The sequence below is a fragment of the Electrophorus electricus genome, chromosome 10 (assembly GCF_041902795.1).
Source record: "Electrophorus electricus isolate QZ-2024a chromosome 10, ASM4190279v1, whole genome shotgun sequence".
NCBI classification, from domain to species: Eukaryota; Metazoa; Chordata; class Actinopteri; order Gymnotiformes; family Gymnotidae; genus Electrophorus; species Electrophorus electricus.
The window spans coordinates 32,943,716-32,955,781 of NC_137506.1; the positions used below are offsets into that span (position 1 = coordinate 32,943,716).

General features: G+C 54.7%; 1 protein-coding gene across 4 annotated transcripts in view; it reads left to right on the forward strand.

Annotated features, from left to right (window-relative positions):
- ltbp1 (latent transforming growth factor beta binding protein 1) overlaps nucleotides 1–12,066 on the forward strand; it is a 135,759-nt gene that overhangs the window by 9,854 nt on the left and 113,839 nt on the right. For all 4 annotated transcript variants that reach the window (XM_081721673.1, XM_081721672.1, XM_081721670.1 and 1 more), the window contains exon 3: nucleotides 1,485–1,821. In XM_081721673.1, the coding sequence (XP_081577799.1) occupies nucleotides 1,485–1,821 (337 nt within the window). The remainder of the gene's footprint in view (nucleotides 1–1,484; nucleotides 1,822–12,066) is intronic.

Below are 12,066 nucleotides of genomic sequence, written 5' to 3' on the forward strand. Positions count from 1 at the left end.
ATCCTTCGTATGTTACAAAGGAGAAATCTGCAAGACCTGGTTAGATTAGAAACATGAGTTGAGAACAACAACTGGCTGTCCAAAGTTATGCCCAGACTACGGGCAGCTTCAGACGGTGATACCAGGGAGTTCTCAAAGGAAACTGTGAGGTCATGGTAAGGGTTGAGAGTACCTGGGATGTACAGAAGCTCTGGTTTACTAGGGTTGAGCTTCAAGTGGTGGGCTGTCATCCATGACCCAATGTCAGCCAAACATGCTGAGATACGTCTGGAGAACTGCGTGTCAGAGGGTGGAAAAAAAAGAAATATTTCAGTGTCATTGGCATAGTTGGTGGTGTTTGTGTTGGTGGTGTTGGTGTTGGTATGAGTGCTCTAGACTGTGCTCCAGGGCCCAGTGTCAGTGTTGATGTTGGTGTCAGTGTTTGTGTTGGTGGTGTTGGTGCTCCAGACTGTGCTCCATGGCCATGTGTTAGTGTTGGTGGTGTTAGTGTTGATGTCAGTGTTGGTGGTGTTGGTGGCCCAGTATATCCAGTATTTCCAGTATATCCAGTATATCTTTGCATGCTCCTCTTTCCTCTTCTTGCTGTCCTGTCCAGGACTGATGGCTTCCAGTCTCACTCAGTGACCCAGCAGCATTCTCCACCAGATGTGTGTGTGTGTGTGTGTGTGTGTGTGTGTGTGTGTGTGTGTGTGTGTGTGTGTGTCTGCGTGTGTGTGTCTGCGTGTGTGTGTCTGCGTGTGTGTGTCTGCGTGTGTGTGTCTGCGTGTGTCTGTGTGCGTGTGTCTGTGTGCGTGTGTCTGTGTCTGTGTGTGTGTGTGTCTGTGTGTGTGTGTGTCTGTGTGTGTGTGTCTGTGTGTGTGTCTGCGTGTGTGTGTCTGTGTCTGTGTGTGTGTCTGTGTGTGTGTGTCTGCGTGTGTGTGTGTGTGTGTGTGTGTCTGCGTGTGTGTGTGTGTCTGTGTGTCTGTGTGTGTGTGTGTGTGTGTGTAAGGGATATTAGGTTTCTCCAGGAGTCGGGTAGTAGCCTGTAATTACAGCAGTGAGGTGCAGGACAAGGGTTGTCATCTTTCAACTACAAAGCCTGCCCAGCCTAGTGGCCCAGAGTGGCTAAAACAGAAACACACACACACACACTCACATTTTGCTCATAGCAACAAACAAAGCCTGATTAAATCAATTTAGGAAGTAACTATTATTGTGTTGGTTAAATTACAGTTGTTTTTTATGGAGTCACATTTCATAGCAGAGTCAGAAACACCTACTGAGAAATGTCCTTATTATTGTAACTATGGTGTACTAAGGTGTACTATAAGGCACAATAAACTTCATCAAAATCCTGAAATATAAGAACGTTGTTTTATCATACACTCTCATATTCTGTTGCGGTTCCTACTGCAGACATTATGGGTGTATAATTGCGTAGGTTCTCTGGTGTGTAGCAGATTGACAGAACCACATGAATGTTCTCTCTGTTCCTTCTGTTTCAGCCAACTGTCTTCCCAAGTGCCAGAACGGGGGCATGTGTCTTCGACCGCAGATGTGTGTTTGCAAGCCCGGTTCTAAGGGCACATCCTGTGAGCAGACCACGCTGCCCCCTTCCTCTCACCCAGCTGGGCCTGGGAACGCTCACACCAATGGACACGGCACTGGCCAAACTGGTGGACACACCAATGGACATAGTGTGGTACCCCAGCGACCTATTCCACAGCAAGTCCTCCCACAGGGCCCCATTCATGGCCCCTTGCCTCTGTCCGGCAGCAGGAACCCTCACAGGACCCTGACCATGAAGGCCAACTCCAACGGAGCGGTTCCGTTCCAGCATCAGTGAGTGCTTTGAGTTCAGTGCTCTGTAACACAGGCCTCTGGTTGAGTTATAGCTCATTATCATGTGGCCCATTAACTTAAGAGTCGTGATGCGACAAAATGCAACCAATTGCAACAGAAATGTTCTAAAATCAGGATGGTTTACATCAAAGTACCAAATTAAACCTTAAGATTTAAGTTACCGTTTGGGAATAAGAGTTAGTTTGCTGCATTAGTAATGTGATCTCCCCAGTTAGTGACATAGTTGGGAGGCACTGTTAGCCGTGGAGCCATGATCTTGCATTTGTGGGAGGCATTAAATGTGTGCAGATGAGTGACAGTAAGTCATGGGCGTATTGTTGCATATGGGTTCTTAGATAAGGTGCCTAGTTATATTGTTTGTAATTGTTTATTAAAGTCTTTGTGTTTCTGTGACGCTGGCCGCACAGATGAAGTGAGAGGCAAGTCCGAGCTGACAATAACGAACAAAAATCCACAAACAACAAAAGATGCTGGTAGCAGTGCAATATGCAGCTCGTCTCACAGCGGTGGTCCGTCAATGTGCAGCGTCCTCTCTTGGACCTACAGGATTAAATAGTGGAGTCAAGTTAGAACAGGTGTATTGCATTAATATGTTGGTGATTGGGAGCATGGCAGAACAGAAGTATGGCCCCTTTCAGGAGTGGGTGTGTACTTCCTGGCTGATGGCTGGTCAACCATGACAGTTTCTTTCCTGTTAATGTATACATGTGAGATCTTTGCTGTCTTGGCAAGAGTCTCAGTGTATTTTGGTCTGGATGGTGTTTTGGTCTGGATGTTGGTGTGTACTTGGATGTCAGGGTGTTTTGGTCTGGATGGTGGTGTGTGGGTGGGTCTGGATATCGGTGTGTGTGTGGGTCTGGATGTCGGTGTGTGTGTGGGTCTGGATGTCGGTGTGTGTGTGGGTCTGGATGTCGGTGTGTGTGTGTGGGTCTGGATGTCGGTGTGTGTGTGTGGGTCTGGATGTCGGTGTGTGTGTATGGGTCTGGATGTCGGTGTGTGTGTGGGTCTGGATGTCAGGGTGTTTTGGTCTAGATGTCGGTGTGTGTGGGTCTGGATGTCGGTGTGTGTGTGGGTCTGGATGTCAGTGTGTGTGTGGGTCTGGATGTCGGTGTGTGTGTGGGTCTGGATGTCGGTGTGTGTGTGGGTCTGGATGTCAGGATGTGTTGGTCTAGATGTCGGTGTGTGTGGGTCTGGATGTCGGTGTGTGTGTGTGGGTCTGGATGTCGGTGTGTGGGTCTGGATGTCGGTGTGTGGGTCTGGATGTCGGTGTGTGGGTCTGGATGTCGGTGTTTTGGTCTGGATGTCGGTGTGTGTGGGTCTGGATGTCAGGGTGTTTTGGTCTGGATGGTGATGTGTGTGTGGGTCTGGATGTCGATGTGTGTGGGTCTGGATGTCGATGTGTGTGGGTCTGGATGTCGGTGTGTGTGGGTCTGGATGTCAGGGTGTTTTGGTCTGGATGGTGGTGTGTGTGTGGGTCTGGATGTCGGTGTGTGTGTGGGTCTGGATGTCGGTGTGTGTGTGGGTCTGGATGTCGGTGTGTGTGTGGGTCTGGATGTCGGTGTGTGTGGGCCTGGATGTCGGTGTGTGTGGGTCTGGATGTTGGTGTGTGTGGGTCTGGATGTCGGTGTTTTGGTCTGGATGTCGGTGTGTGTGGGTCTGGATGTCAGGTTGTTTTGGTCTGGATGGTGGTGTGTGTGTGGGTCTGGATGTCGATGTGTGTGGGTCTGGATGTCGGTGTGTGTGTGGGTCTGGATGTCGGGGTGTTTTGGTCTGGATGTTGGTGTGTGTGGGTCTGGATGTCGATGTGTGTGGGTCTGGATGTCGGTGTGTGTGTGGGTCTGGATGGCGGTGTGTTTTGGTCTAGATGTTGGTGTGTGTGGGTCTGGATGTCGGTGCGTGTGTGGGTCTGGATGTCGGTGCGTGTGTGGGTGTGGATGTCGGTGCATGTGTGGGTGTGGATGTCGGTGCGTGTGTGGGTCTGGATGGTGGTGTGTGTTTGGGTCTGGATGGTGGTGTGTGTGGGTCTGGATGGTTGTGTGTGGGTCTGGATGGTGGTGTGTGTGTGGGTCTGGATGTCAGGGTGTTTTGGTCTGGATGGTGGTGTGTGTGTGGGTCTGGATGTCGGTGTGTGTGTGGGTCTGGATGTCGGTGTGTGTGTGGGCCTGGATGTCGGTGTGTGTGGGCCTGGATGTCGGTGTGTGTGGGTCTGGATGTCGGTGCGTGTGTGGATCTGGTTGTCGGTGCGTGTGTGGGTCTGGATGGTGGTGTGTGTTTGGGTCTGGATGGTGGTGTGTGTGTGGGTCTGGATGTCGGTGTGTGTGTGGGTCTGGATGTCGGTGTGTGTGTGGGTCTGGATGTCGGTGTGTGTGTGGGTCTGGATGTCGGTGTGTGTGGGTCTGGATGTCGGTGTGTGTGGGTCTGGATGTCGGTGTGTGTGGGTCTGGATGTCAGGGTGTTTTGGTCTGGATGGTGGTGTGTGTGTGGGTCTGGATGTCGGTGTGTGTGTGGGTCTGGATGTCGGTGTGTGTGTGGGCCTGGATGTCGGTGTGTGTGGGCCTGGATGTCGGTGTGTGTGGGTCTGGATGTCGGTGTGTGGGTCTGGATGTCGGTGTTTTGGTCTGGATGTCGGTGTGTGTGGGTCTGGATGGTGGTGTGTGTTTGGGTCTGGATGGTGGTGTGTGTGGGTCTGGATGGTGGTGTGTGTGTGCGTCTGGATGTCGGTGTGTGTGTGGGTCTGGATGTCGGTGTGTGTGTGGGTCTGGATGTCGGTGTGTGTGGGTCTGGATGTCAGGGTGTTTTGGTCTGGATGGTGATGTGTGTGTGGGTCTGGATGGTGGTGTGTGTGTGGGTCTGGATGTCGATGTGTGTGGGTCTTGATGTCAGTGTGTGTGTGGGTCTGGATGGTGGTGTGTTTTGGTCTGGATGTCGGTGTGTGTGGATCTGGATGTCAGGGTGTGTGGGTCTGGATGTCGGTGTGTGTGGGTCTGGATGTCGGTGCGTGTGTGGGTCTGGATGTCGGTGCGTGTGTGGGTCTGGATGTCGGTGGGTGTGGATGTCGGTGTGTGTGTGGGTCTGGATGGTGGTGTGTGTTTGGGTCTGGATGGTGGTGTGTGTGGGTCTGGATGGTTGTGTGTGTGGGTCTGGATGTCGGTGTGTGTGTGGGTCTGGATGTCGGTGTGTGTGTGGGCCTGGATGTCGGTGTGTGTGGGTCTGGATGTCGGTGTGGGTGTGGATGTCGGTGTGTGTGTGGGTGTGGATGTCGGTGTGTGTGTGGGTCTGGATGGTGGTGTGTGTGTGGGTCTGGATGGTGGTGTGTGTGTGGGTCTGGATGGTGGTGTGTGTGGGTCTGGATGTCGGTGTGTGTGTGGGTCTGGATGTCGGTGTGTGTGTGGGCCTGGATGTCGGTGTGTGTGGGCCTGGATGTCGGTGTGTGGGTCTGGATGTCAGTGTTTTGGTCTGGATGTCGGTGTGTGTGGGTCTGGATGTCGGTGTTTTGGTCTGGATGGTGATGTGTGTGTGGGTCTGGATGTCAGGGTGTTTTGGTCTGGATGGTGATGTGTGTGTGGGTCTGGATGGTGGTGTGTGTGTGGGTCTGGATGTCGATGTGTGTGGGTCTGGATGTCGATGTGTGTGGGTCTGGATGTCGGTGTGTGTGGGTCTGGATGTCAGGGTGTTTTGGTCTGGATGGTGGTGTGTGTGTGGGTCTGGATGTCGGTGTGTGTGTGGGTCTGGATGTCGGTGTGTGTGTGGGCCTGGATGTCGGTGTGTGTGGGCCTGGATGTCGGTGTGTGTGGGTCTGGATGTCGGTGTGTGTGGGTCTGGATGTCGGTGTGTGTGGGTCTGGATGTCGGTGTGTGGGTCTGAATGTCGGTGTTTTGGTCTGGATGTCGGTGTGTGTGGATCTGGATGTCAGGTTGTTTTGGTCTGGATGGTGATGTGTGTGTGGGTCTGGATGGTGGTGTGTGTGTGGGTCTGGATGTCGATGTGTGTGGGTGTGGATGTCGGTGTGTGTGTGGGTCTGGATGGTGGTGTGTGTGGGTCTGGATGTCAGGGTGTTTTGGTCTGGATGTTGGTGTGTGTGGGTCTGGATGTCGGTGTGTGTGGGTCTGGATGTCGGTGCGTGTGTGGGCCTGGATGTCGGTGTGTGTGGGTCTGGATGTCGGTGTGTGGGTCTGGATGTCGGTGTTTTGGTCTGGATGTCGGTGTGTGTGGGTCTGGATGTCGGTGTTTTGGTCTGGATGGTGATGTGTGTGTGGGTCTGGATGTCAGGGTGTTTTGGTCTGGATGGTGATGTGTGTGTGGGTCTGGATGGTGGTGTGTGTGTGGGTCTGGATGTCGATGTGTGTGGGTCTGGATGTCGATGTGTGTGGGTCTGGATGTCAGTGTGTGTGGGTCTGGATGTCAGGGTGTTTTGGTCTGGATGGTGGTGTGTGTGTGGGTCTGGATGTCGGTGTGTGTGTGGGTCTGGATGTCGGTGTGTGTGTGGGCCTGGATGTCGGTGTGTGTGGGCCTGGATGTCGGTGTGTGTGGGTCTGGATGTCGGTGTGTGTGGGTCTGGATGTCGGTGTGTGTGGGTCTGGATGTCGGTGTGTGGGTCTGGATGTCGGTGTTTTGGTCTGGATGTCGGTGTGTGTGGATCTGGATGTCAGGTTGTTTTGGTCTGGATGGTGATGTGTGTGTGGGTCTGGATGGTGGTGTGTGTGTGGGTCTGGATGTCGGTGTGTGTGTGGGTCTGGATGGTGGTGTGTGTGGGTCTGGATGTCAGGGTGTTTTGGTCTGGATGTTGGTGTGTGTGGGTCTGGATGTCGGTGTGTGTGGGTCTGGATGTCGGTGCGTGTGTGGGTCTGGATGTCGGTGCATGTGTGGGTCTGGATGTCGGTGCGTGTGTGGGTGTGGATGTCGGTGTGTGTGTGGGTCTGGATGGTGGTGTGTGTTTGGGTCTGGATGGTGGTGTGTGTGGGTCTGGATGGTTGTGTGTGGGTCTGGATGGTGGTGTGTGTGTGGGTCTGGATGTCGGTGTGTGTGTGGGTCTGGATGTCGGTGTGTGTGTGGGTCTGGATGTCGGTGTGTGTGTGGGCCTGGATGTCGGTGTGTGTGGGTCTGGATGTCAGGGTGTTTTGGTCTGGATGGTGATGTGTGTGTGGGTCTGGATGGTGGTGTGTGTGTGGGTCTGGATGTCGATGTGTGTGGGTCTTGATGTCAGTGTGTGTGTGGGTCTGGATGGTGGTGTGTTTTGGTCTGGATGTCGGTGTGTGTGGATCTGGATGTCAGGGTGTGTGGGTCTGGATGTCGGTGTGTGTGGGTCTGGATGTCGGTGCGTGTGTGGGTCTGGATGTCGGTGCGTGTGTGGGTCTGGATGTCGGTGGGTGTGGATGTCGGTGTGTGTGTGGGTCTGGATGGTGGTGTGTGTTTGGGTCTGGATGGTGGTGTGTGTGGGTCTGGATGGTTGTGTGTGTGGGTCTGGATGTCGGTGTGTGTGTGGGTCTGGATGTCGGTGTGTGTGTGGGCCTGGATGTCGGTGTGTGTGGGTCTGGATGTCGGTGTGGGTGTGGATGTCGGTGTGTGTGTGGGTGTGGATGTCGGTGTGTGTGTGGGTCTGGATGGTGGTGTGTGTGTGGGTCTGGATGGTGGTGTGTGTGTGGGTCTGGATGGTGGTGTGTGTGGGTCTGGATGTCGGTGTGTGTGTGGGTCTGGATGTCGGTGTGTGTGTGGGCCTGGATGTCGGTGTGTGTGGGCCTGGATGTCGGTGTGTGGGTCTGGATGTCAGTGTTTTGGTCTGGATGTCGGTGTGTGTGGGTCTGGATGTCGGTGTTTTGGTCTGGATGGTGATGTGTGTGTGGGTCTGGATGTCAGGGTGTTTTGGTCTGGATGGTGATGTGTGTGTGGGTCTGGATGGTGGTGTGTGTGTGGGTCTGGATGTCGATGTGTGTGGGTCTGGATGTCGATGTGTGTGGGTCTGGATGTCGGTGTGTGTGGGTCTGGATGTCAGGGTGTTTTGGTCTGGATGGTGGTGTGTGTGTGGGTCTGGATGTCGGTGTGTGTGTGGGTCTGGATGTCGGTGTGTGTGTGGGCCTGGATGTCGGTGTGTGTGGGCCTGGATGTCGGTGTGTGTGGGTCTGGATGTCGGTGTGTGTGGGTCTGGATGTCGGTGTGTGTGGGTCTGGATGTCGGTGTGTGGGTCTGAATGTCGGTGTTTTGGTCTGGATGTCGGTGTGTGTGGATCTGGATGTCAGGTTGTTTTGGTCTGGATGGTGATGTGTGTGTGGGTCTGGATGGTGGTGTGTGTGTGGGTCTGGATGTCGATGTGTGTGGGTGTGGATGTCGGTGTGTGTGTGGGTCTGGATGGTGGTGTGTGTGGGTCTGGATGTCAGGGTGTTTTGGTCTGGATGTTGGTGTGTGTGGGTCTGGATGTCGGTGTGTGTGGGTCTGGATGTCGGTGCGTGTGTGGGCCTGGATGTCGGTGTGTGTGGGTCTGGATGTCGGTGTGTGGGTCTGGATGTCGGTGTTTTGGTCTGGATGTCGGTGTGTGTGGGTCTGGATGTCGGTGTTTTGGTCTGGATGGTGATGTGTGTGTGGGTCTGGATGTCAGGGTGTTTTGGTCTGGATGGTGATGTGTGTGTGGGTCTGGATGGTGGTGTGTGTGTGGGTCTGGATGTCGATGTGTGTGGGTCTGGATGTCGATGTGTGTGGGTCTGGATGTCAGTGTGTGTGGGTCTGGATGTCAGGGTGTTTTGGTCTGGATGGTGGTGTGTGTGTGTGTCTGGATGTCGGTGTGTGTGTGGGTCTGGATGTCGGTGTGTGTGTGGGCCTGGATGTCGGTGTGTGTGGGCCTGGATGTCGGTGTGTGTGGGTCTGGATGTCGGTGTGTGTGGGTCTGGATGTCGGTGTGTGTGGGTCTGGATGTCGGTGTGTGGGTCTGGATGTCGGTGTTTTGGTCTGGATGTCGGTGTGTGTGGATCTGGATGTCAGGTTGTTTTGGTCTGGATGGTGATGTGTGTGTGGGTCTGGATGGTGGTGTGTGTGTGGGTCTGGATGTCGGTGTGTGTGTGGGTCTGGATGGTGGTGTGTGTGGGTCTGGATGTCAGGGTGTTTTGGTCTGGATGTTGGTGTGTGTGGGTCTGGATGTCGGTGTGTGTGGGTCTGGATGTCGGTGCGTGTGTGGGTCTGGATGTCGGTGCATGTGTGGGTCTGGATGTCGGTGCGTGTGTGGGTGTGGATGTCGGTGTGTGTGTGGGTCTGGATGGTGGTGTGTGTTTGGGTCTGGATGGTGGTGTGTGTGGGTCTGGATGGTTGTGTGTGGGTCTGGATGGTGGTGTGTGTGTGGGTCTGGATGTCGGTGTGTGTGTGGGTCTGGATGTCGGTGTGTGTGTGGGCCTGGATGTCGGTGTGTGTGGGCCTGGATGTCGGTGTGTGTGGGTCTGGATGTCGGTGTGTGGGTCTGGATGTCAGGGTGTTTTGGTCTGGATGGTGATGTGTGTGTGGGTCTGGATGGTGGTGTGTGTGTGGGTCTGGATGTCGATGTGTGTGGGTCTGGATGTCGATGTGTGTGGGTCTGCATGTCGGTGTGTGTGTGGGTCTGGATGTCAGGGTGTTTTGGTCTGGATGTTGGTGTGTGTGGGTCTGGATGTCGATGTGTGTGGGTCTGGATGTCGCTGTGTGTGTGGGTCTGGATGTTGGTGTGTGTGTGGGTGTGGACGTCGGTGTGTGTGTGGGTCTGGATGGTGGTGTGTGTGTGGGTCTGGATGGTGGTGTGTGTTTGGATCTGGATGGTGGTGTGTGTGGGTCTGGATGGTTGTGTGTGGGTCTGGATGTCGGTGTGTGTGGGTCTGGATGTCGGTGTGTGGGTCTGGATGTCGGTGTTTTGGTCTGGATGTCGGTGTGTGTGGGTCTGGATTTCAGGGTGTTTTGGTCTGGATGTCGGTGTGTGTGGGTCTGGATGTCAGTGTGTGTGGGTCTGGATGTCGGTGCGTGTGTGGGTCTGGATGTCGGTGCGTGTGTGGATCTGGATGTCGGTGCGTGTGTGGGTCTGGATGGTGGTGTGTGTTTGGGTCTGGATGGTGGTGTGTGTGTGGGTCTGGATGTCGGTGTGTGTGTGGGTCTGGATGTCGGTGTGTGTGTGGGTCTGGATGTCGGTGTGTGTGTGGGTCTGGATGTCGGTGTGTGTGGGTCTGGATGTCGGTGTGTGTGGGTCTGGATGTCGGTGTGTGTGGGTCTGGATGTCAGGGTGTTTTGGTCTGGATGGTGGTGTGTGTGTGGGTCTGGATGTCGGTGTGTGTGTGGGTCTGGATGTCGGTGTGTGTGTGGGCCTGGATGTCGGTGTGTGTGGGCCTGGATGTCGGTGTGTGTGGGCCTGGATGTCGGTGTGTGTGGGTCTGGATGTCGGTGTGTGGGTCTGGATGTCGGTGTTTTGGTCTGGATGTCGGTGTGTGTGGGTCTGGATGGTGGTGTGTGTTTGGGTCTGGATGGTGGTGTGTGTGGGTCTGGATGGTGGTGTGTGTGTGCGTCTGGATGTCGGTGTGTGTGTGCGTCTGGATGTCGGTGTGTGTGTGGGTCTGGATGTCGGTGTGTGTGTGGGTCTGGATGTCGGTGTGTGTGGGTCTGGATGTCAGGGTGTTTTGGTCTGGATGGTGATGTGTGTGTGGGTCTGGATGGTGGTGTGTGTGTGGGTCTGGATGTCGATGTGTGTGGGTCTTGATGTCAGTGTGTGTGTGGGTCTGGATGGTGGTGTGTTTTGGTCTGGATGTCGGTGTGTGTGGGTCTGGATGTCAGGGTGTGTGGGTCTGGATGTCGGTGTGTGTGGGTCTGGATGTCGGTGCGTGTGTGGGTCTGGATGTCGGTGCGTGTGTGGGTCTGGATGTCGGTGCGTGTGTGGGTGTGGATGTTGGTGTGTGTGTGGGTCTGGATGGTGGTGTGTGTTTGGGTCTGGATGGTGGTGTGTGTGGGTCTGGATGGTTGTGTGTGTGGGTCTGGATGTCGGTGTGTGTGGGTCTGGATGTCGGTGTGGGTGTGGATGTCGGTGTGTGTGTGGGTGTGGATGTCGGTGTGTGTGTGGGTCTGGATGGTGGTGTGTGTGTGTGTCTGGATGGTGGTGTGTGTGTGGGTCTGGATGGTGGTGTGTGTTTGGGTCTGGATGGTGGTGTGTGTGGGTCTGGATGGTGGTGTGTGTGTGGGTCTGGATGTCGGTGTGTGTGTGGGCCTGGATGTCGGTGTGTGTGGGCCTGGATGTCGGTGTGTGTGGGCCTGGATGTCGGTGTGTGTGGGTCTGGATGTCGGTGTGTGTGGGTCTGGATGTCAGGGTGTTTTGGTCTGGATGTCAGGGTGTTTTGGTCTGGATGGTGGTGTGTGTGTGGGTCTGGATGTCAGTGTGTGTGGGTCTGGATGTCGGTGTGTGTGGGTCTGGATGTCGGTGTGTGTGAGTCTGGATGTCAGGGTGTTTTGGTCTGGATGTCAGGGTGTTTTGGTCTGGATGGTGGTGTGTGTGTGGGTCTGGATGTCAGTGTGTGTGGGTCTGGATGTCGGTGTGTGTGGGTCTGGATGTCGGTGTGTGTGGGTCTGGATGTCGGTGTGTGTGTGGGTCTGGATGTCGGTGTGTGTGGGTCTGGATGTCGGTGTGTGTGGGTCTGGATGTCGGTGTGTGTGGGTCTGGATGTCAGGGTGTTTTGGTCTGGATGTTGGTGTGTGTGGGTCTGGATATCAGGGTGTTTTGGTCTGGATGGTGATGTGTGTGTGGGTCTGGATGGTGGTGTGTGTGTGGGTCTGGATGTCAGTGTGTGTGGGTCTGGATGTCGGTGTGTGTGGGTCTGGATGTCGGTGTGTGTGAGTCTGGATGTCAGGGTGTTTTGGTCTGGATGTCAGGGTGTTTTGGTCTGGATGGTGGTGTGTGTGTGGGTCTGGATGTCAGTGTGTGTGGGTCTGGATGTCGGTGTGTGTGGGTCTGGATGTCGGTGTGTGTGGGTCTGGATGTCGGTGTGTGTGTGGGTCTGGATGTCGGTGTGTGTGGGTCTGGATGTCGGTGTGTGTGGGTCTGGATGTCGGTGTGTGTGGGTCTGGATGTCAGGGTGTTTTGGTCTGGATGTTGGTGTGTGTGGGTCTGGATATCAGGGTGTTTTGGTCTGGATGGTGATGTGTGTGTGGGTCTGGATGGTGGTGTGTGTGTGGGTCTGGATGTCGATGTGTGTGGGTCTGGATTTCGGTGTGTGTGTGGGTCTGGATGTCGGTGTGTGT